The sequence below is a fragment of the Hipposideros armiger genome, unplaced genomic scaffold (genome assembly GCF_001890085.2).
Source record: "Hipposideros armiger isolate ML-2016 unplaced genomic scaffold, ASM189008v1 scaffold_149, whole genome shotgun sequence".
NCBI classification, from domain to species: domain Eukaryota; kingdom Metazoa; phylum Chordata; class Mammalia; order Chiroptera; family Hipposideridae; genus Hipposideros; species Hipposideros armiger.
In genome coordinates, this window is record NW_017731499.1 from 1,205,065 (window position 1) to 1,225,994 (window position 20,930).

General features: G+C 49.1%; 2 protein-coding genes across 5 annotated transcripts in view; one reads left to right on the plus strand and one right to left on the minus strand.

Moving 5' to 3' along the window:
* Positions 1 to 2,119: 2,119 nt before the first annotated feature.
* On the plus strand, positions 2,120 to 20,637 carry NUBP1 (NUBP iron-sulfur cluster assembly factor 1, cytosolic). Of its 2 annotated transcripts, none has more exons than XR_002124926.1 (11): positions 2,120 to 2,227; positions 2,307 to 2,411; positions 4,489 to 4,622; positions 10,459 to 10,527; positions 12,893 to 12,925; positions 13,487 to 13,577; positions 14,231 to 14,385; positions 17,194 to 17,304; positions 17,565 to 17,671; positions 19,509 to 19,592; positions 20,348 to 20,637. XR_002124926.1 is itself a non-coding variant. In XM_019650905.1 (11 exons), the coding sequence occupies exons 1-11, from the start codon at positions 2,209 to 2,211 to the stop codon at positions 20,404 to 20,406; spliced, it is 963 nt and encodes a 320-aa protein (XP_019506450.1). In that variant the 5' UTR covers positions 2,121 to 2,208; the 3' UTR covers positions 20,407 to 20,637. The 2 variants fall into 2 exon arrangements, 1 of the variants encoding a protein (XP_019506450.1); XM_019650905.1 differs by having other exon boundaries at positions 2,121 to 2,227; positions 17,565 to 17,667.
* Positions 20,509 to 20,930, minus strand: part of TVP23A (trans-golgi network vesicle protein 23 homolog A) — a 34,458-nt gene continuing 34,036 nt past the window's right edge. For 2 of the 3 annotated variants that reach the window (XM_019650906.1, XM_019650908.1), the window contains one exon: positions 20,509 to 20,754. In XM_019650906.1, the coding sequence (XP_019506451.1) occupies positions 20,653 to 20,754 (102 nt within the window). In that variant the 3' untranslated portion in view covers positions 20,509 to 20,652. The remainder of the gene's footprint in view (positions 20,755 to 20,930) is intronic. The other variant, XM_019650907.1, reaches the window with a different exon arrangement.

Consider the following 20,930-nt stretch of genomic DNA (forward strand, 5'->3'; position numbering starts at 1 on the left):
CATCAAAAGCACCAGTGACAACCTGGTGTCTGAAGTTGGCGGGGGGGAGGGGGGGGGACGTCATGTTGGGGAGCAGGTCATTAACAAGAACTGAGACAAAGAGTTCTCATTCCAAAGACTTTATTCCCAAGCTCGGGGTCCGTCTCATTAAAAGAGAGAGCGGACCCCAAGTCCTGGCGGGTGGGGGATTTATAGCTGAAGCTGGATACAGAAGCAAAAAAAAGCGGTGAGTAAAAAGAAAAAAAACTTTAACAGAGTTAACTTATCTTCTAGCTAGCCATAAAACTTGGCAAGTTTATTTTCTTCTAAGAACTATAAATCAGGACTTATTTTTTTTTTCTAACAACATACCTAACTTATCTCTTCCCTAGCAAGCAAGCCATAAAGCATTTAGTTAATCTCTTCCCTAACAAGCAAGCTATAAAGTATACTTAGTTTATCTTTTCCCTAACAAGCAAGCTAAAAAGCATACCTAGCTTATCTTTTCCCATTTTCTTGACAAGATACTTTGTTAATTTTTGCTGAAGCAGAAGTTTCTTTCATTCCTCTGGGCGGGGGTCTTAGCCTAGGCTCTGGGCCTGGGTCCCCACAGTCAGTCTTAGGGGACTGAGCCCTGAATCTCTAGCTACCTCTGGGAAGTGTCAGAATTGAGTTGAATTGGGGTACACCCTGCTGGGTTCCTTGGAGAAAAGAGCAGCAGAATGGGGAGCGTGGAACATCTTGTGTCAGAAAGGGAGAAAGTGCTCAAAGAAGTTGGACCGGTGTCCAAAACACAGGAGTTGGCTTGCAGAGGCTTCCCTGGTCAAAATCTGCAGGGCGTGGGAGAGAATTGGCCAGAAAGAATAGTGATTTTTATTCTTTTTATTATTATAAAACATCGAATTTTTTTAAACCTATGAATCCATAGTGATATTCCCACAAAAAAGGGGTGGGTGGGTAGGAGCTCGTATTTACAGAGGGATGCCAGCTAATAAACAGAAAAAAAAGATAATGACAGAGTTGGAAAAAAAGCACAATTTTGCAAACACCAGTAGAACTGATTCAGGCAAGAATGATGCTAAAACCATTGAATGAAAGGTTGATGAACATGATCTCAACAAATCACCCCAGAGAGACTATTAATTACAAATGGAAAAAAGGGCAGCACTCATCGGCAAAACAGGGCAGACACGATGTTGACCAAGTGACCGAGCATCACTTATCGATGTTAAACACAAGACAACAGGCCCCAAATTTACTCTAAGCCACACATCACCAAACCAATACTTAATTCCAGTCTCCCGCCTCTCCCAGAAATGGAATCTTAAATCGGTCAATCAGAAACCACCTGGTCAGCACTGCGGGGGAGCGGGGAGGAATCTGCTTGAAGGACCCCTGTCCTCCCCTAAAGGACGGCGACTTCGCCACAATCAATTGCTGGTATAACTTCCTTGTCCTGCTCCCTTCTCTTTCCTTTTACACAACGCCTCAGATCTTTCCGTCTGCTACATGGGACGATTCGTGCATCACTGACTCAAGCCAGTGAGAGCTTTAATATTTACTCAGCTGAATTTTGGTTTTTTAATGCCAACAACGGGACCAACGGGCATAATAGCCTCCTGCTGTGATACAAGTGCGGCGCGTTACCCAAGTGTGTTTCTACCCACAACTTGCAACCCGAATCTCATCACGATGGGAGGAATCCAACAAATCAAGATTATGGGGCCTTCTGGAAGACAACTGGCCTGAACTATTCAAATGTATCAAGGTCTCAAAAGACAAAAAAGAGGGGGGAACGGGGAGACAGGAGGGCAGTTCTGGGTCAGAAGAGACTAAAAAGAGCAAAAGGCGAGGTGCGACTCTGCACTAGATCGAGTATGGGGGTGCGTGGGTCTCATTTGGGGCAATGGAGCCAATTTGAATATAAAATATACACTGGTTAATAATTTCGCATCATTGTTAAATTTCTCGGGTATCAAAATGGTATGGAGATCACGTTAAGATCACGCCTTTGTTTCCAGGAGATACACGCTGAAGGATTTATGATCCTCCGCAGTAGCCTCAAAGCGGACAGAAACGGCCCCGAACGCCCGACACAAGGTTCGCGCGTGCGCACAGCTCTCACCGCGACATCGCGCGGCCGGAGGGCTGGATTGGGTGCCGCGAGGCGGAAATACGCAACCGAGGGGATACGGTGCCCGCGTAGGTTCCGGCGACAACGGCGGTAACATGGAGGAGGTGCCCCACGGTGAGTGCGCGGAGGGGAAGCAGCGGGGGTGGCGGGGCTGAAGGGACAGGAGTTACTCTGTGATTTTGTCTCTGCGTAGATTGTCCCGGGACCGGCAGCGCCCAGGCGGGACAAGGGGCCGCATGTCAGGGGTGTCCCAACCAGCGGTTATGCGCTTCTGGAGTCGGCGCGGCTCCGGACCCAGGTAAGGAAGGCGCAAGGCCTGAACGGGAAGTGAAAGGCGTAGGCCCGGAAGAGGCGGGGCGCAGGGGGAAATAGGGCGGTGACAGCGGGCGGGACCTAAAGGATGAGTGACAGGGGAGGGGCCAGGAGGCCTGTTGGGCGGAGCGGGCCCAGAGGAGGCAGGGCGTGGGAAAGTCGGTCGGAATGAGGGGCGGGACTTGAGGAATGAGTGGCAGGGGCGGGGCCGAGAGGGGCAGGGCCTTTGAAAGGCTAGTTGCGGAGAAAAGTGGTGGAATGGGGTTGGAGTCTGAAGGACCAGTGACTAGCTTGGAGTCAAAAGGGGTCTTCAGAGAGACGGGGGCTGGGTTGAGGAGCAGGGCCAGAAGTTTGAGTGACTAAGTGACAGGTAGGGAGGAGGCCACCAGCCGAGGGAATAGGGTATGAAACTTTGAAGTCAGGGAGTTTGGGCTTAAATTCTGGCTGGGTCACCTACTTTCTTTGGACAGAATTTTCTTCCTTTTGAGGAGCGAGTCTCCCATTCATTCGACAGAAATATGTGTTAATCGCCTCCTAGGCACAGCTCTCTGTGCTGGGGATACAGCTGTGAGAGAGATGAGATCACTGCTGTAGTGAATGTTAGTTCAATAGGGGAGACCCAAAATCAACAAGTAAGTAAGCAAATAAATCATCACAGCCATAAGTACTGTGAGGGACAAACTGGAGGGCTGGGAGGACTCTGGGAACCTACTAGAAGAACTTAAAAAGCAGGGAGAAGAATTTTGAAGGAGCTCGAAGAGAGACTTGGGTTTGATTCTTGGGTCCCGCAAACAGCATGACCTTAAGCAAGAATCTTAACCTTTCTGAACCTCTGTTTTCTCATCAATAATGGGAGAAAAATAGTTACCTCACAATGTTGTTTTGGATTTGAAATAAGGTGAAATAATGAAAGCAGAGTGTGTAATAAGTGATAGTCATCAATGACAGGTACTTGTCAAGTGCCTGTTCTGTCAGGGCTTCTCAACCTTGGCACTTGACATTGGGAGCTGGATAACTCTTATGTGTTGTAGGGGGCTTGTACTGAGCACTGTCAGATATTTAGCAGCATCCCTGGCCTCTACTCACTACATGCCAAGAGCATCCTTTCCTTGTGACAACCAGAAATGTCCCCAGACATTGCTAAATGTCCCTGGCAGATGTGGCCCCCTGGTGGGGAATCACAGTCTTCATCGCATAACGATGTTTCAGTCAATGATGAACTGCATATATGATAGCGGCCCCATAAGATTATAAGGGAGCTGAAAAATTCCTATCGCCTCGTGACGTAGCTGTTCTAACTATATAGCACAAAGCATTCCGTACGTGTTTGTGGTGATGCTGGTGTAAACAAACCTGTGCTGCCAGTCGTGTAAAAATATAGTACCTATAATTGTATACAGGACATAATATTTGATAATAAACAACTGTGTTACTGGTTTATGTATTTACTACTGTATATTATGCTGTATCGTTATTTTAGAATATACTCTTTCTGCTTGTAGAAAAAGTTTGCTGTAACACTCAGGTAGCAGCCCCATACATCTCGTGTTTGCCTTGTGATTACATCCCCTTCTCTCGTGCTTGACTCAATCTCGTGTTGTTTCGTACAGCGACATGCTGTACAGGCGTGTAACCTGGGAGCAATAGGCTGTACTGCAGAGCCTAGGTGTGTAGCAGGCCATACCATCTAGGGTGTGTAAGTCTCTCTACAGTGTTCACAGAGTGAAATTGCCTGACACATTTCTCAGGCTGTATCCCCTTCACATGTCTGTATATGTGAAGCTCTGTTTTGAATTTGGGAATAAAGTGATGAACACTTCAGAGTCCCTTATATGGGGTTTGTATTCTAGTGGGGGAGACAAATAAGTAAACCAATAAATAAAATGCTAGATGTGATAATAGCCTTATTTTCTTTGTAGCACTTATTTCTCCCATTGATTAGGTGGTATTACACACATGATTCCTTGAAACAGCCCCAAGGACTTAGCTCCTTCTAGCCCATTGCAGGAGTGACATTTGGGATTTAGTCAGGGACGTCATCACCTGAACTGCTTTCTTTGCAGCTATAGAGGAAATCAAAGAGAAAATGAAGACCGTGAAACACAAAATCTTGGTGTTGTCTGGAAAAGGCGGTGTTGGGAAAAGCACCTTCAGTGCCCACCTTGCTCACGCCCTGGCGGAGGATGAAAACACACAGGTGGGACCTTGGGAGAAACTGGGAAAAGCTCCTGTCTGAGGGCTCATGATGGTGTGTAGAGAAATGCTTCCTTAGACTGAGTTGAACTGGCCTCTTTGAATCCAGGTCCCTGCACAGAGGAGGAAGCACATAGCAGTCAGGCAGTGAAAGGAAGTATTTCATTGGGTTCTCTCACTATGAAAATGGAAGGCAGGTGTACATTTCTCTTAGCATGCTGATGATTTATTACGTTAAGTTCAGACTTTTTTCTCAACCCTTTTCTGCCTTTTTTCAGGCTGGGGGTCTGCAAACTACAACTCGTAGCCAAATCCAGCCCATCTCCTGTCTTTTTATGGCCTGCGAGCTAAGAATGGTATTTCCGTTTCTAAATGGTTGCTTTAGATTGTTGCATAAGCACCTACATAGTATCCTTGATTTTGCCCACAAAGCCCAGAATATTTTCTGTTTGGCCCTTGAGGAAAACATTTGCTGACCTCTGCATTGGGCCCCTCACTTCTACCCAGGTATGCAGATCAGCAGGAAAAAATACCCAGCACTGCTCTCTGGTGGTCTCAGCATTAACAAAAGGGATGGTAAGGTGAGGAAGAAGAAAAGAGCCTTTACCAAAAAGGTCAAAGGGAAATTTGCAGTACCTGTGATTTTTTTAAAATACATTGCGTGATTCATTGGGACTCATGATAATTTTGCATGGACCTTAGAAAATGATCTAATATTCACTGTGCTTATCATTTTCTACCTAATAAAACCATGATTACTGCAGGTTTCAATTTTTGTGTTTTTGTTTTGTTTTGTTTTTAACACAGAACACATTGTACCTTCTTATTTTTTCCAAAAAGAAATTTTGCTCAAAATCCCAACTAAAACATATGCGTGTGTGTGTGTGTGTGTGTGTGTGTGTGTGTGTGTGTGTGTATATATGTATGTATGTATCAGAACTGCTAGAGCATCATGGGTGAACCCAACTTAGAGCCCAATTGTCCAGCACGTTGACCCCTGAAATGAGACCTCACTGAGGATTTCTGTGTTGGTGCTCTGTGCATCCTGGGTTAGAGAGCCCGTTAGTCACGCTCTGAATTGCTAACTAAATGCGGTTTTCTCCATCAGAGCCCTGGTGGGGGCCTGCAGAAGAGGTCTGTGTAACGTAGAAGCAATTTTATTTTGTTCATGTTGAAAGCCAGTTGTGACTATTTCAGTTCTTTCCATGGCCTTTGTGTGTGCCTTCTTTCATGCATTGATTTACTTCTGAAAATTGGCTTTCTCTCTGCATTTTGAATATTGAAGTTATTTTCGTACATGAGGGCTAACACTTTCACTTCATGTTTATTTTCTAACTCGTGACAAAAGCCCTCCAGTTTTGTTTGATTTTCTTTTTAAAAGAGAGTGCTGGAAGGGACTGTGGAGGTATGTTTAATATGGAAATTTCAAAACTGCCACATATTGCCTATTATATTTTAAAACTCCAAAAGCTGGATAAATTTCAGTACTTTCTACTTGTGTGAGATAAACCATTCTACTCAGTATGAACTATCATCCTAAGATCTTAATATGAGAAAGACTATTTCCTCCACAAAAAATAAAAAATAAAGCCAGCCACAGTAGGCAGAGGGGATCAAGCCCAGTGTTCTGATATGTTCGACACACACACACACACACACACACACACACACTCCCTCACACACATACACATTGAGATACCTCACAGTATGCAAGAACTCCAGAACTACATTGTTTAAATCACTGGATTAAGAAATTAGAGTTTGCTTTAGCAGTTGGTAAACTTTTTATGTAAAGAGCCAGATGGCAAACGTTTTAGGCTTTGCAGGCCAGCCAGTTTCTGCAGCAGCTGTTCAGTTCTGCCCTTAAACATGAAAGCAGCCGTAGACAATCTGTAAACAATGAGCATGGCCTTGTTCTAATAAAACTTTATTGTCCCTGAAATTTGAGTTTCCTATAATTTTTACATCACGAAATAAGAGTAGTGTTTTGATTTTTATTTCCCCAACCCTCTAACAATGTACTAACCATGAGCTTGTGTGCTGTGGCAGGCTGACCTTGGCCCCTGGGTTGTAGTTTGCTGGCCCTGGTTTGGTTTGTAACACCAAAAGCACCAGTGCTGGCTGGGGAAGAGCATCTTGGGAGGACTGAAACTTTGGGCAGGCCACAGCCTTGGGACAGTGAAGAGGCTGGACTAGGGGATCTGTGAAGCTTGGTGTTTCTGTGATTCACGAGGGCTCTGAATTCTGTCTTATCGCTCATTTCTCTTCCAGTCATTTTCTAACGCGCGCAGCTACTCTCGCTGGCCTACGTGGCCGACGTGGGTTTGTCTGGAATCGGGTATCCATCACCAAAGACGTGCTCTAGGGATTTGGGGAAAGGGAGAGACAACTGGGGAAGCAGCTGGTCTTGGAGAAGGTGGGCTCTGGGCTGTGATGGGGACTGATGAATGGGGGGCTGGAGGCAAAGGCACAGGTGGGACCCCCAGGGCAGACGTGGGGAGGCAGGCATTCTGGGGGCTCTGCTCCAGTGAAGGGAGCCAAGGATGAGGCTGAGCCAGACTATGGAGGCTTTGGGTGACCTGGGCAGACGTGTGGACAGGAAAGAGGCACGATTTGAGCCTTGCTATGGGAGCATCGCTGTGACAGCCAGCCGAGGGTGTGATTGAGTATCATCAGAGGCTAATGGTAAACTAGCCAGGAGGTGTTGCTTGTTCTCCACTAGGGTCCAAACTAGGGCAGTGGCTGGAACAAATGAGGACAAAGTCAGGGAGACAGAAAAAGCAGGATCCTCTCAACTTTGGGAGAAGAGGGAGGCGTCAGGACTCCAGTTGAGTATTGGGGCAGCGAGGTGAGCGCAGTCTCGTGCAGGCCCAGAACCTAGGCTCTGGGGCGGGACTGTCCAGCTTCATGTCCCATCTCTGCCCACCCCACTGCTGTGACCCTGGGCAGGGTACTAGGCTCTGCCTCAGTTTTCTCATGTAAAATGGGACCCGGGACGGAGTGAGATGATGCGTGTAAATGCACAGTGCCTAACACGACGCCTGATGCGTGGTGAGTGCTCAGTAAGAGTCCCTGATCGCAGTCATCATTGTTATTTTGTTCGCTAACTGGAGTGTGGAGGTGCCGTGATATTTCTGCTCTGGTGATGATGAGTGTGCAGCTCACCCAAGTGCAATGTTGAGCACGTTCAATATATACTGGTCGATTGGTTCTTCTCTTAGTCAACAAACGCTTGCCATTTGAGGTCAGATTTGTATTGGCCCATTGTCTGGCCCAGAAATCTGTCTTCTCAGATTATTCAGATTACCCAGAATACTCGTTGCTTTTAGAAGCTGTCAGGCACATTCTCCACAGCTCTCTGGAGATGGGCTTTCACCAGGCCTTTTGTAAGGAACCACGTGTGAATAGATAGCTGTTGACATATAATTACACTTCCGTATAATTACATTTGGAAGTCCCCACTGCACACACGTCTAGACTTTGCAGTATGCTGAAGGAAAGCACACCATCTGGTGTGGAGATAAATACGGCTAGATAAGCTGGCTTTCTTTATGCAGTGGTGCTTTAACGAACTAAGCCAGCCCTCTGGTAAGTGTATTTCCCGTGGCAGACATGACTGAACACCCCCCGCCCCCCGTCTCCAAAAGGTGCACAGTGTCGGCACATAGTAAACACTCAGTGTATCTTGTTAATTACAGTCAAGTGGCACACGTTTTTCCCTGCCCTGAACTCGTCAGGACGGCGGGAAGCACCCTGTCCCTTTCCTGCCTGCCGTGTGCCAAAGCTCAGTCCTAACTCTGAGCAAGGCTGTTCGTGTTAGAGCTCAGGGCACGCAGGTGTCTGACAGCTCGTTTGCAAAAGGCCTTGAATCGAGGCAGCAAAATTGGGAAACACCCCTGACTAATCACGGGAAACGTGTAAGTTGTGGTGAAGGGAGGCAGAGACGCCACAGAATCCCATGCCCTCTTTTCACTGCAGAAGGCACCAGCTTCCATTAGGTACCAGTTTACCGTCTTGCCTTGTGAGCCGAAAGGCAAACTCTTCTCATTGAAAGGTCTACGCTGGGTGCCTCCAGACTGTGGAGCTTTTAGGCCCTTCTCTGGAGCTCGTAGACTGTAGAGCTGGAAGGGACCTAACCATCCTCCGAGACATTTGTTCACAGATCAGAAGCTCAGACAGATGAGGCTGGGGGAAGGGAAGCAGTTTGTGCGAAGTGAGAGCGTCTGAGAACCAAGAGTTAGGACTGGACCCCACTTCCCTGTGACCTCTTCTTAAAGGGAGGTTGGGATCCAGCAGCACTGCAGCACCCCGCTGCACCACCTTCTGGCTGGGAGAAGTGTGGCAAGGCCACCTCTTCCCATCAGGCTTCTAGCACCTTCTGCAGGGGCCCTGGGGAAGGTTATTGCAGGCAAGTTTCTCTCAGCTAGAGTTCTCTGGCTTAACCTGAGCAGAAAGCGAATTAATTGGACAGATACTGGGGACAGTGACAGGATCAACAGGAAGTCTGGAAGGGACAGGACACAGGGCCACTCCGGAAATCTGGACAGAAGGAACGTGTCACAGCCTTTTCAGATACCACCACAGGAGCGAGCGCATGTGATCGGTGTCTTGCATCCTTGCATCGTTTCCCTTAAGATTTACCCGCTTGTTTGTGGGGAGTGTAATGCCTCAAAAGGAAACTGATTAAACTGTTGCCAAAAGAACATAGAGACCAGGCTAGAAAGCTGAGAGTATTAATGGAAGTCTCTGTTAGGGTCGCAGTGGTGGTATCATTGCCTAAATCGTGAGGCTCTGATGTGAAATGTCTGTGGGTCATTTACATACATCTGTCCCCAAGTATACAGATCAGGGAGGCCAAGGACGTGAGGTTGTCCGGTTGTCATTCTGTTGCACTCCTCGCCTAGTCCAGCAGAGGAGGCTTGAGGCAAATGGCTGGTCTGATGTATGCCGAGCTTTCAGGTCTGAGAGCATGTGAGGAAGTAAGGAGGTTGGGGGTTGTTGCGAGGTTTGAAGAAGGAAACAAGAAGCGAATTTGGGACAAGTTACCCAAAAGGGCTGCACTTTGGATCCAGGACATTAGAGCTTTCAAGAAGAGTACCAGGTGGCTCTTCAGCAGGTTCCGGAAGGCCACTTCCGACCTCATTCATCACAGGGGGAGAGCAGGGAGTTTGGGGTGGAGGGAGTCACCCGAGGCTGCCACTAGCAAAGAGCTTTCCTAAATTTCCTCCTTGTTTTCAGTTTCCTTTCCGGCAGTTGAGCCTAAGCGATCACTAACCTTTAGGATCACAGGAAAATGGGGCTTGCTCGGAGCTTAGCCCGAGGGTCGGCTCTGGCCCTCCTCACCAGGCCCCATGGGTTGGTGACTCCCCCTGGTGTGGAGTCAGGAGACCTTGGTTTCTCTCCCAGCTCTGCTCCTTGCCCATTGAACAAGTCGCTGGGCCCCTCTGAACCTCAGTGTCCTCTTCTGTAGAGCAGAGATTGTGAGACCCACCCCCCGGGCACAAGGTAAGGGCCAAGTAAACAGTGCCAAGACCTGAATTCCCGACTGACCTGACACCCAGGCCCATAAGATCACCCTGGAACTAGGCCAGACTTGGGGGCGGGGGTGTTGATGCACTTCGCCAAGTTCTCTTTAGGCGTCTTAGACCGAGTCTCTGTGGCCAGGAGGGTACATGTTACGACTCTCCCTCGTGAGATTTCGCTTGGTCTACGTGTGACCCAGTTTCTTTCCGCCTTCTCCCCTCCCTCCTTCCTCGAGTCCTGTGCCCCTCCTAACTGTGTGTACCTGGAGGATTGTATATTCAGTTACGTTACTGCCCTGGTGTCTTCTTGTTCCCCAGGTTGCTCTTCTAGACATTGATATATGTGGGCCGTCAATTCCCAAGATAATGGGGTTGGAAGGAGAACAGGTAAGAGCTGTATCACAAAACACAGAAAGTGGCCTCTCGCAGCAAACATAGTGTGAGCCTCTTGGCCTAGACAAAGGGGTCAGCAGAGCCCATGCGTTTTTACGGGGACACGGTGAAGCCAGGTAAGTGTTTGCTAGTCCGTCTGTCTACCCTAACAACAGCTGTGAATTTGGGGGGTGGGATTATATATAAAGTTCATCCAAACCATTTGAGAAGTGTTGGTTTTGATGCCTTCTCAGAGGGGAAGGGAAACGGCAAGTAAAATGCAGAAGTAAGATGCAGAAACTGAGCTCTGACTGGGAAAGCTAGACCCGGGTTGGCTGGGGTTTTGTGTCCTGGAAGCAAGGGAATGTTTCTACTCTGTGGTCACCTCTGGGGAACTGAGAATGCGAAGCAGGAGAGTGACGTGCGGTGAGGGCAGGGACCCAGGAGTCTGTGCAGGTGCGAGTCACTCCCTTCTGAGTGGGAAGAGGCCGTCCAGGGAAGGGCGCCCCCAGGGGCTGTGCATCGAAGCTGGGCTGGAGGCTAGGCTGTTCCAGGGGTGTCAAGATTGGTTTATTCTTTGTTTGTTTTTGTTTGTTTGTTTGTTTGTTTGTTTGTTTTTTAAGCTGAGCCATCCTGCTACCTGTTGGCAGCTCAGCGGCTGCTCAGCTCGGGCTGGACTCGAACCGCTGTTGCTCAGAGCTCAAACTCTTGAGCGAGCTCTTAACCAACTGAGCCACTCGGCCGGCCCAAGATTGGTTTATTCTTGAGTGCCGGAACTATTCCGGGTGTTGGGGTACAGTAGTGAACAAGGCAGATAAAGACCCTGGCCCTCATGGGAAGGGGCAGATGATAGATTAAAATAAAAAACTAAAGCAGGGGAAGGGGACAGACAGGGTGGGGCAGGGCAGGCAGGGAGAGCTGCTCTTTGGGAGAGGGGGGTCAGGGGCACTGTGCTGTGGAGAGCTGGGCAAGAGCCTTCTGGGCTGAGCGAGCAAGTACAGGAGCCCTGAGGGGAGTGTCCTCATGTCCTCAGCAAAGTGGCCAGTGGGGCTGGGGCAGAGTGAAGCGGGGAGGCGGGTGGAGCGTCGCCAGAGGCAAATGGGCCTGTTGGTGTGGGCTCCACTCAGGGCTTGGGAAGGCATGTGATGCCACGCAGGGTCAAGGTCAAGCACAGGACCTAGCGTCTGTGACCACACACACGCCCATGAGTAACAAGCTTTGCAGGACATGCCCGCAGTCTGAGCGTGCATTTATGTACTTGTAAGTGATACACATATACTACTTACTGTACCGGTATGTAAATATTTTATAAAAATTGGAATTTTTAACTGGTGGGAATTTCCAGCACTTTATTTCCCTACACAATTGGGTCATCATGTTTACCCCTCTTGTAAGACCAACGACTTAAAGGATGAGGATAAGTAGGAAAGCCAGACACACAGGACCACACATTATATGATTGTGTTTCGATGAAATGTCTGGAACAGGCGCATCTGTAGAGACAGAGAGTAGATCCGTGGTCACCTAGTGCGGGAGGGAAGTGTAGGGATCGGGGGTGACAGATAAGAGGTGCACGGTATCTCCTTGGAGTAATGAAAGTGTTCTACAGTTGATTGTGGTGATGGATGTATAATTCTGTGACTATCCTGAAAGCCATTGCATTGTATGTTTTACATAGGTGAATTGTACGGTATGTGAATTATATCTTAATAGAGCTTTTTTAGAAAGTAAGGCTCCGTGAAGAAAAATAGACCTTCTCTTTTGGCTCCTACATTGCTCTGATTTCTGAGATGGATGTATAAATTGGGAGTTGCTTAAGTTCTAGCTTCGAGACAAAGCGGCCATGCTGAGTTGAACACCTACTGAGAGAGAGAGCCTGAATCTTGAAGTAGCCCCAGTGAGCTCCCACTTAATACCCCGCCTCCCAGTTTTTGCCCCCCGGGAGGCAGCAGGGCAGAGCTCAGGCCACTGACAGGGCAGGCGCTGTATCTCCTGGCTCAATAAAGGTACCTCCTTCATTCCTGCACTTTTAGAGGCAACCTCACTACCCCACAGCTACCTGCGTTTTCTCAACAACCCCCAACCGATTTCTGTCGCTTTTTGAAAATACCTCAGACCCCAAATTATGTTTGACTTTGGTTCCCTGACTAGATGTCTATGCAGGGTTTCCAAATAACCCAAGTAGGTGGGAGAAAGGGGTATTGAATTATAGCTTCCATGACTCCTCCAGCTGCTCACTCCCTGTTAAGAACTTAGTGGTAGACTTGTAGACAAGGAATTGTATTTTATAGAACTGTCTTCTTGCTGTGTAAAATCTGTGTATGAAGTGTGACCAGGGTGCCGAATTTACAAATGAACCTTGATGCCCATGTTCACGCAGGTTCACCAGAGCGGCTCAGGCTGGTCTCCAGTGGTGAGTTTTCACCTCTTTGCCTTATTTTCAAGGTGGTGGATTGTGGGCCGTGTGTGGATCATGGCTGTTTGGTGGGTTGGCAACACAGCTCATTAGTCAACAGATATTTATCAAGGTACCTGTCTAGGCCCAGGGAATACAGTGAAGGCCAGGGATTGGCAAACCGTTTCTGTAAAGGATCAGATAGTAAATATCCTCAGTTTGTGGACCATCCACTCCCCGCCACAGCAGCTTGAAAGTAGTAATATGTCAGTGAATGACCACGGCTGTGTTCCAATAAAGCTTTATGTACAAAAACAGATGGTGGGCCAGATTTGCACCCGGGGGCTATAGTTTGCCAACCCAGCTTAAGACAGTTAAGGAGAGAGACTCATTGTCCAGCCAAGTTGAGTGTCATAGGGCCATACAGTACCTCTTTCCATCCATCCCCTCAATATGGTAACCTTCTCTCCAACCCCAAAAGTGATTTGAAGATGCAGAGTGACTATACTCATAGATCACATGGTAAATTTGCCCCCAAAATGGCTTTAAGTAAAATGTGTCTTGCCTCATCCTCTCCAGTTCCTGGAAGACAACCTGGGGGTGATGTCGGTGGGTTTCTTGCTCAGCAGTCCTGATGACGCCGTTATCTGGAGGGGACCAAAGAAAAATGGTTGGCCACTCTGCTTTCTACCTTTTATCGCGTTCTTCCCAGGGCAGAACTACTGTGGGTTTCCTTTGCGTCCTGTGCTGTCAGGATGGCCGTAGTCACCCAGCCGGGCTCTGCAAGGCAGTATTTTTAAGCACCTAGGTGTTTCTTTCTTCACTGGTTGAAGACAGCTAATAGAAATACCAGTTCCTGTTACAAATTTTAATATCTACTATGGGTTTTTTCTCTTCTGGAAACCTATATAACTGAAATTATTCATATTGTGGTTTTGTAGTGGCTTATTTGTGTCAGAGAGAAGTGTGTGAGGTAAAATCGATACCAGGTTGATTGGGCACTGGGACTTAAGGTGACAGTGCAAAGTGTCATTTGGGACAGGGTTCCTCAAACTTGGCACTATTGATATTTGGGGCCGGATTGTTCTTTGTTAGGGGAGGGGAGGACTGTGCCCTACACCGTAGGGGCACCCCGGCCTCTATGCGCTGGATGCCAGTAATACTCCGACCCTAGTTGTGGCAACCGGAAATGTCTCCAGACGTTACCAAATACCACGATCTACAGTGTAGACCCACCGTAATAGCGATCACACTGTGCTTCTGTAGAGTCCGGAGGCCAGCGGTGGGGGAGGAGAAGCCCTCAGTGCGGGTTCTTCTTCGCAGGTATGATCAAGCAGTTCCTGCGGGATGTGGACTGGGGAGAGGTGGACTACCTCATTGTGGACACCCCGCCCGGGACGTCGGACGAGCACCTGTCGGCTGTCCAGTACCTGGCCGCGGCACACATCGACGGGGCGGTGATCATCACCACCCCTCAGGTGAGCAAGGGCCCGGCTAGAGCTGGGTCCAAACCGTGCTGTGTTAGCGTTATAACTCAGATCGTCCCTTGTGGTCACCTCGTTCTTGCTGGGCTCATACATCGGGTCCCCACAATCCACAGTGCTTCTTCTATTGGGTTTCAGAACAATTCAGGGAGCCTCCCCCGCCCCCCCAGGTTTCCACAGAACCAGCCTGGGGTGTAGACGGGGATTTCTGGATAAGCTGCTATGGTCCTGGCCCCTTCTTTGGTCCTTGCCAGCTCCTTCTATGCCAGCCACATAGAGGCTGTGCCCTGGGGCCGTGCTGAAAGGAAACTTAGTAGATCCAGCAGGGAACAAACGCAGTCGGGTCTGAGACATGTCTTAATATTGTTGCCATTGATCTGAAGGGTCCCAAGAAACCAACAGATGATTCTCTTCAGTTATGCTTCTCTTCACTCCTAAGAAGCACAAGAAAAGGAGTTTATTTTAGTGTCTCTCTGAACCAGTCAGTGGGACCCCTCATCCTTCACCCTCACTGTGCACCTACTATGTGCAGGCCCTGGACCAGGTACCGGAGCAGTAAAACAGACTGGTCCTCTCTCATGGCTTCCGCGATTCACTGAGGAACTCGGGTGCTGGACACATGGGCACACACATATGCTGCCAGCGGTGTGACAGGCACAGCAGGCCACATGACGGTGCCTCGTTTGGGGAAGTGGTGGGACAGGATTCGTGTCTGTCTCCTGTAGAGAGAGTTGTTGGGGACGTGTGGAGGAGCGGACACCATTTAGGTGGCTCAGGGCTGGGAGCACCTGGCTTGAGGGGTGGCAGGGGAGAGAAGATGGATTTATCCTTAGGAGTGTTTTCTACTGAATTTTAAAAAAGTGGTTGGGGGCCGGCCGAGTGGCGCGATGGTTAAGAACTCGCTTGAGACGCCAGAGGGCCCCGGTTCGGATCCCACATATGAGGGCCAGTGACACTGCCCTCCACAGCTAAGATGCTGAACAACAGCTCAATCCAGAGCTGGGCTGCCGGGAGTCGCCGGCGACGGTGTAGGCTGAAGCCCCTGTGGCAGTGGGTTGCCATGGGCTACCACAACTAGACTGAAGAACAAGACGACAGCAACTTGTCTGTTCCCCTTCCCCCAATTCCCCAGCACTGTTCCCATCCCCCCAATTCCCCAATAAAAAAATCTTTAAAAAAAAAAAGTGGGGGCCGGCCGAGTGGCTCAGTTGGTTAAGAGCTCGCTCAAGAGTTTGAGCTCTGAGCAACAGCGGTTCGAGTCCAGCCCGAGCTGAGCAGCCGCTGAGCTGCCAACAGGTAGCAGGATGGCTCAGCTAAAAAAAAAAAAAAAGTGGTTGGGGCCCTCTAGACCAGCAGTACTATCAAGAGTAGGTCCCACCGAAATTACCTAAAAGGAAAACCGTCTAGTTGGAATGTAGCACTCGGGATGTTGATGGTGGGAAGATTTTTCACGTTTGGCATATGGGACGATACATATGGGAAGCCTCTGTACTTTCTACTCAGCTTTGTTGTGAACATAAAGCTGCTCTAAAAATAAAGCCTGTTACGAAACAGCAAAAATGTAGCTGGCACAAAGATGGCTTTTCCAATACGACATTTGTTGGGAAAGGAAACATGGGGCCCCCTCAGGGTTCGAGAAGACCGAGCAGGTGCTGGCCCTCCCCAGGAAGGAAGCCATGGGCGCATGCTCCCCGTGTGTGTGCTCTTTCTACAGAACTTCTGTGAGAAGTGTGGCTCCAGGCGAGGGACACCCACTTTCTCAGAGCCCTTCATATCTGGCATAGGCACGGGCAGGTGGCTTTTTGGGGACGGCCATTTTTGATGAAGCTGGAAGGCTTTTATCACGGGACACCACAGAGAGAACCACAGAGGCACAGTGAGATGCACAGATTAAGTCCTAGCCAGTTTAGTTTCTAGCTAGATGCCTTGTCTGTACCCCAGCCTCAGAGAGGCCGAGAGCCAAATGTGTGTCTCAGGAGAATAGATGCCTCGAAGCTCTGAGCCTTTGGGAGCCCGGGAATGTTAAAGCCACACGTGCTAAGGAGTAGCCATACTTGACAACAGCAAGCTAGGACACACGAGTCTGCAACAACACTAACGGGGAGAAGGGAAGGTACTAAGCAACGATCATATACAGTACTCATACCGTAAAGTGCAGAGTTCAAAAGTGAGCTTGACGCGGTCCAAAGATGATACTATTCCTCATTTTCTCCGGAAAGTTGTTTGTGTTCATAATATTTAGATCAGAGGCTAGCAAACGTTTTCTGTAAAGGCCCAGATAGTAAATTTTTAGGCTTTGGGGATTGTGCGGTCTCTCTCATTCATAGCCACTCAGCTATTCCACTGTAGGGTGAAAGCTACCAGATGTGACAGTATGTGACAGAAGGAATGGGCATGGCTGCGTTCCAAAAGAACTTGACAAAAACAGGCAGCCAGCCCAATTTAGCCCACAGGCCCTCGTCTGCCATCCCCGACCTAGGAAATAATGTACATTTTGGCACAGCATGGTACATTGACAAGAAAGTAGACCTCGAGATATGTTAAAAGTCACCTTTCATAGATTTATTGGACATTTGCTATTTGGCTGTTCACATTTATCCTTTCGGGGTGTTGAGGGGAGTAAATAGCACCTGGAACAGGGCTTAGCCCATGGTCGGCACTCAGTAAATACTTAACAAATGGCACACATCTCTTAGGCTTTATGATAGAAAATTCATGTCACTGCAACCGCCCGTCAGCCACACAAACTTTGTCTTTCTCGTACTTTGACTTTGAAACAAATGTTATTTTGAACGTTGATAGGAGGTGTCCCTCCAGGATGTGCGGAAAGAAATCAACTTCTGTCACAAGGTGAAGGTGCCCGTCATCGGGGTGGTGGAGAACATGAGTGGCTTCATCTGCCCCAAGTGTAAGGTGAGCACGTCCGACCAACCCCTCCTTCCGCAGTCAAGGAAGTAGGAACGGGTCTGTGCGCAACTGGCCCTGCGTTCCCCGTCATTCCTGGAAGTGGGATCGTAATGAAAATCCTCAATTGCTGATTTAATGCAAGCCCTTCTGGTAGTTAGTATTCCCATTCAAAATCGCCATTTTTTTAACATTTCTTTAAAATGTGGTCCATTCTTACGATTCTAAAACAAAGTCATGATGTGTCCCCCATTTAATTTGCCTCACAGAAAGAATCTCAGATATTTCCGCCAACGACCGGAGGTGCGGAGGTCATGTGCCAGGACCTGAAGATCCCTCTACTCGGCAAAGTGCCCCTGGATCCACACATAGGTGGGTGAGTCTAAACACCCCGATTCTGTCACCGAGTGGGGCCTTCACGCCCCACTCAGCTGCCACTGGCATGACTCGAGACTGGGGCATTGGCCCCAGAGCCCACCATCCAGGCGCTCCCTCTCCAGCTGGGAGACGCAGTGAAACAGGTGGGCAGGTAGCTCAGGGAGCAGGCAGACCTCAGGGAGGAGGGGTGGTTAGGTTGGGCCTGGAAGGGTGGAGGAGAGCTTGGTCGGGGAGATGCCAGGGTGCAGGGAGGTTACTAGGAAAGGAACAAACGGGCACCTAGGAGACTGCTCTGGGACCCATACTTCCCAGACCTAGTCCAGCTACCGTGCACTTAGGGGCTTCCCTAAGCTGCTTGCCCCATGTCCCCACGGTAACTCCACCCCGCCATCCCCTTCTCACTCCAGGCTCCTTCCCTCGCTCCAGTTTCCCTGTCCCATAGGGCAGTACATTCGGGGAGTCGAGGAAATGACGGTCCCATAGTTGGCCTCACCAGCATCCACTTAAGGTTGGGGAGCAGCTGTGGGTAGTGCTCAGCACCTGGGGCGAGGGGGTAGGGAAGCCAACCACAGGGGTACCCAGGAATGGGGGTGGGCAGAGCCGACGGAGGAGGTGAGAACACCACCCGCCCACGGGGCAGGCCCCTACCTCCGTGCTCACCTGGGTGCTGAGTTGACATGTGCTCCTGCAGACAACCTGTGTGTCCATAAGACACGAGGGGACGGTCTTGGGAGAGACCAGCAGGTGGATTGATACCAACATGGAATGACCTTCAAGATGAAATTATATACGGAAAAGCAATGGGCAGAACATGTGTATGGGACGCTCCCATTCATTTTTCTGTTTGTTTGAGTATATGAGTATGTATGTGCGTATATATGCCACATTTATACGCACATATTCTAGAAAGACATCTGAAACACTGGTAGCCTCTTTCGGACTCACCTGTCATGGTATAACCTTTTGTATTCCATGGCTTTTCACCATGTGCATTCATTATCCTTTTACTCAAAAGGACGCATTAATCTTTCTATTTATTTATTTATTTATTTTTTTAAAGATTTTTTTTGGGAAATTCGGGGATGGGAACAGCGCTGGGGAATTGGGAGAAGGGGAACAGACAAGTTGCTGTCCTTTTGTTCTTCAGTCTAGTAGTGGAGGATGTTGCTTCACTGGCCCAAGGTGGCACCATCATTGCGCTCTTCCCGGGCGAGACAGATCAGTCACCGGCTTCTGGATGGCCACTCACGCTGGCTGCTGGCTACACACGGTAGCCCATGGCAACCCACTGCAGCAGGGGCTGCAGCCTACGCTGTCGCCGGCAACTCACGGCAGCCCAGCTCCAGGTTGAGCTGTTGTTCAGCATCTTAGCTGTGGAGGACAGTGTCACTGGCCCTCATATGTGGGATCCGAACCGGGGCCCTCTGGCATCCCAAATCAGCTCTTAACCAACGTGCCACTCGGCCGGCCCAGCATTAATCTTTTTAAATGCAGGTTCCTGGGCCCACCAGGGGCTGCTGAGTCTGTTCTTTGTGCAGCCCTGGAGCCTGCATTTTCCGTACACCACCCAGATGACTCGTAGGCACACACACTGAAGACCATTGGCCCGGGGAGGGTCAGAGCCATGCTGAAATGCTAGCCAGGGTCCCCGCTGGGTGGAGGGGAGACAGGTGAAGTCCTTTGAGACTCCCAGCATTCTTTCTCGGCTTTGTTCTTCATTATGAGTGCAGTGGGCTCAAGATCTTAATGTGTTATAGGCACAGAAAGAGCCCCAAACCCATGTTGCCACTGTGTTTTCCTCAGGGATTTAATTTTCTTTCATTTGTTTCTTTAAGGGAAGAGTTGCGATGAAGGGCGGTCCTTTTTGATTGACGCGCCAGACTCACCGGCCACATTAGCCTACAGAAGTATAATTCAAAGTGAGTGTTTATGTGAGTCTTGTGAATTCAGATGGCTGTGCAGCCAGGAAGTAACATAAGTGACCAAAGTGGGCTGGCTGTGGGAAGATTCGGTTTAAGATCATAAATGGTCACTGCCACGCGGTGTTGGCTGGGGACAGCAGGGGTAGTGGGGCCTGGGATGACCTGGAGAGTGTCGCCCTCAGCCCAGGAAGCCAGGAGTTTGTGAGAAATCTTCCAGTACGTCAATGTTGTGAATTAAGTCATTGTTTAAAAGACACAGCGAAGGCAAATTTTATGGCATAGGAAATACATCCCAGTTAAGCTGGAAATAGAAAAGTGATGAAGGAAAAACAGAAAAGCCCAGTGAGCCAAACCAAACCCATGTGCAGACCTGATTCCACCGACAGGCAGCCATTGGAGGCCTCGAATATACTGCAGAGGCGTCAATACTTAGACAAGCTCTGGAGTCGAGCTTTATGCCGGGTTTTTTGCTAGATAAAATGGCGTCGGGGTAAGTGACACCATTCCCAGGCTTCTTGATCTGTGAACGGACCAGTGAAAGGCCTCCAGCTGTGGTTATAACCACGGATGGGCAGCGGGCAGTACCCCAGTCACTGAAGATTCGGGGCATCAACAGAAATGGGTTTTGGGGGAGGAATTAAGCCACCTGGGGATTCCACCCCAGCCTAGAAGCGCCCTGACCGGCACAGGGCAGTCTGCCCGAGGGACTGAGGAGCCATCAGTGTTCCTGTGTCTGCCATCTTGTTTTCCAGGAATCCGAGAGTTTTGTAGTCTCCATCAGCCAAAAGAAGAGAACCTCATTAGTTCCTGAAACATAGGGGAACATTACGGACGCAAGCAGCATGTCCACTGAAACCTGACCAGCTCGGGGACAAAGTGGGGGTCACAGACAGAGAGGGACCAGACTCTGGTGTGGTGTGAAGTCACTTTTTCAGAGACACTTTAATCACCTTAATATTTGTACACTTTTCTTTAGAACATATGTAAAGGGCGTTCTTTACAAATGTGCCGTTTTAAAAATAAAAACGTCTCCTCAAACCTCTCCCTGAGGCCTTCTTCACTGAAAAGCCAATGGCTTGCAGGTCGTAGAATTCTCTCCTGGAAGCTTATCTGAATAGAGAACCTCTGGCTTCAGCCACTGCTGCCTCTGAAGAGAAGCCTAAAACAGAAACAAAGGGACGGACGTGTGGCTTCACTGCAAAACACACACTCACGGTCTTAACAGCATAGTCCACAGACTGAGGAAAAATTAAAAGAGCGATAGAGCCTCATGCTAGGGCTTGTTCAGCATACGACGCAGCTGGATGTAGTCAAAACACCCTTGTAAAAGCCCTT

Bases quoted from the DNA above. Each gene is read 5' to 3' on its own strand.
- NUBP1 (XM_019650905.1), top strand. The intron at 12,926-13,486 runs GTGAGTTTTCAC...CATCCTCTCCAG, and splicing joins GCTCAGGCTGGTCTCCAGTG to TTCCTGGAAGACAACCTGGG. The intron at 17,668-19,508 runs GTGGGTGAGTCT...TGTTTCTTTAAG, and splicing joins GCCCCTGGATCCACACATAG to GGAAGAGTTGCGATGAAGGG.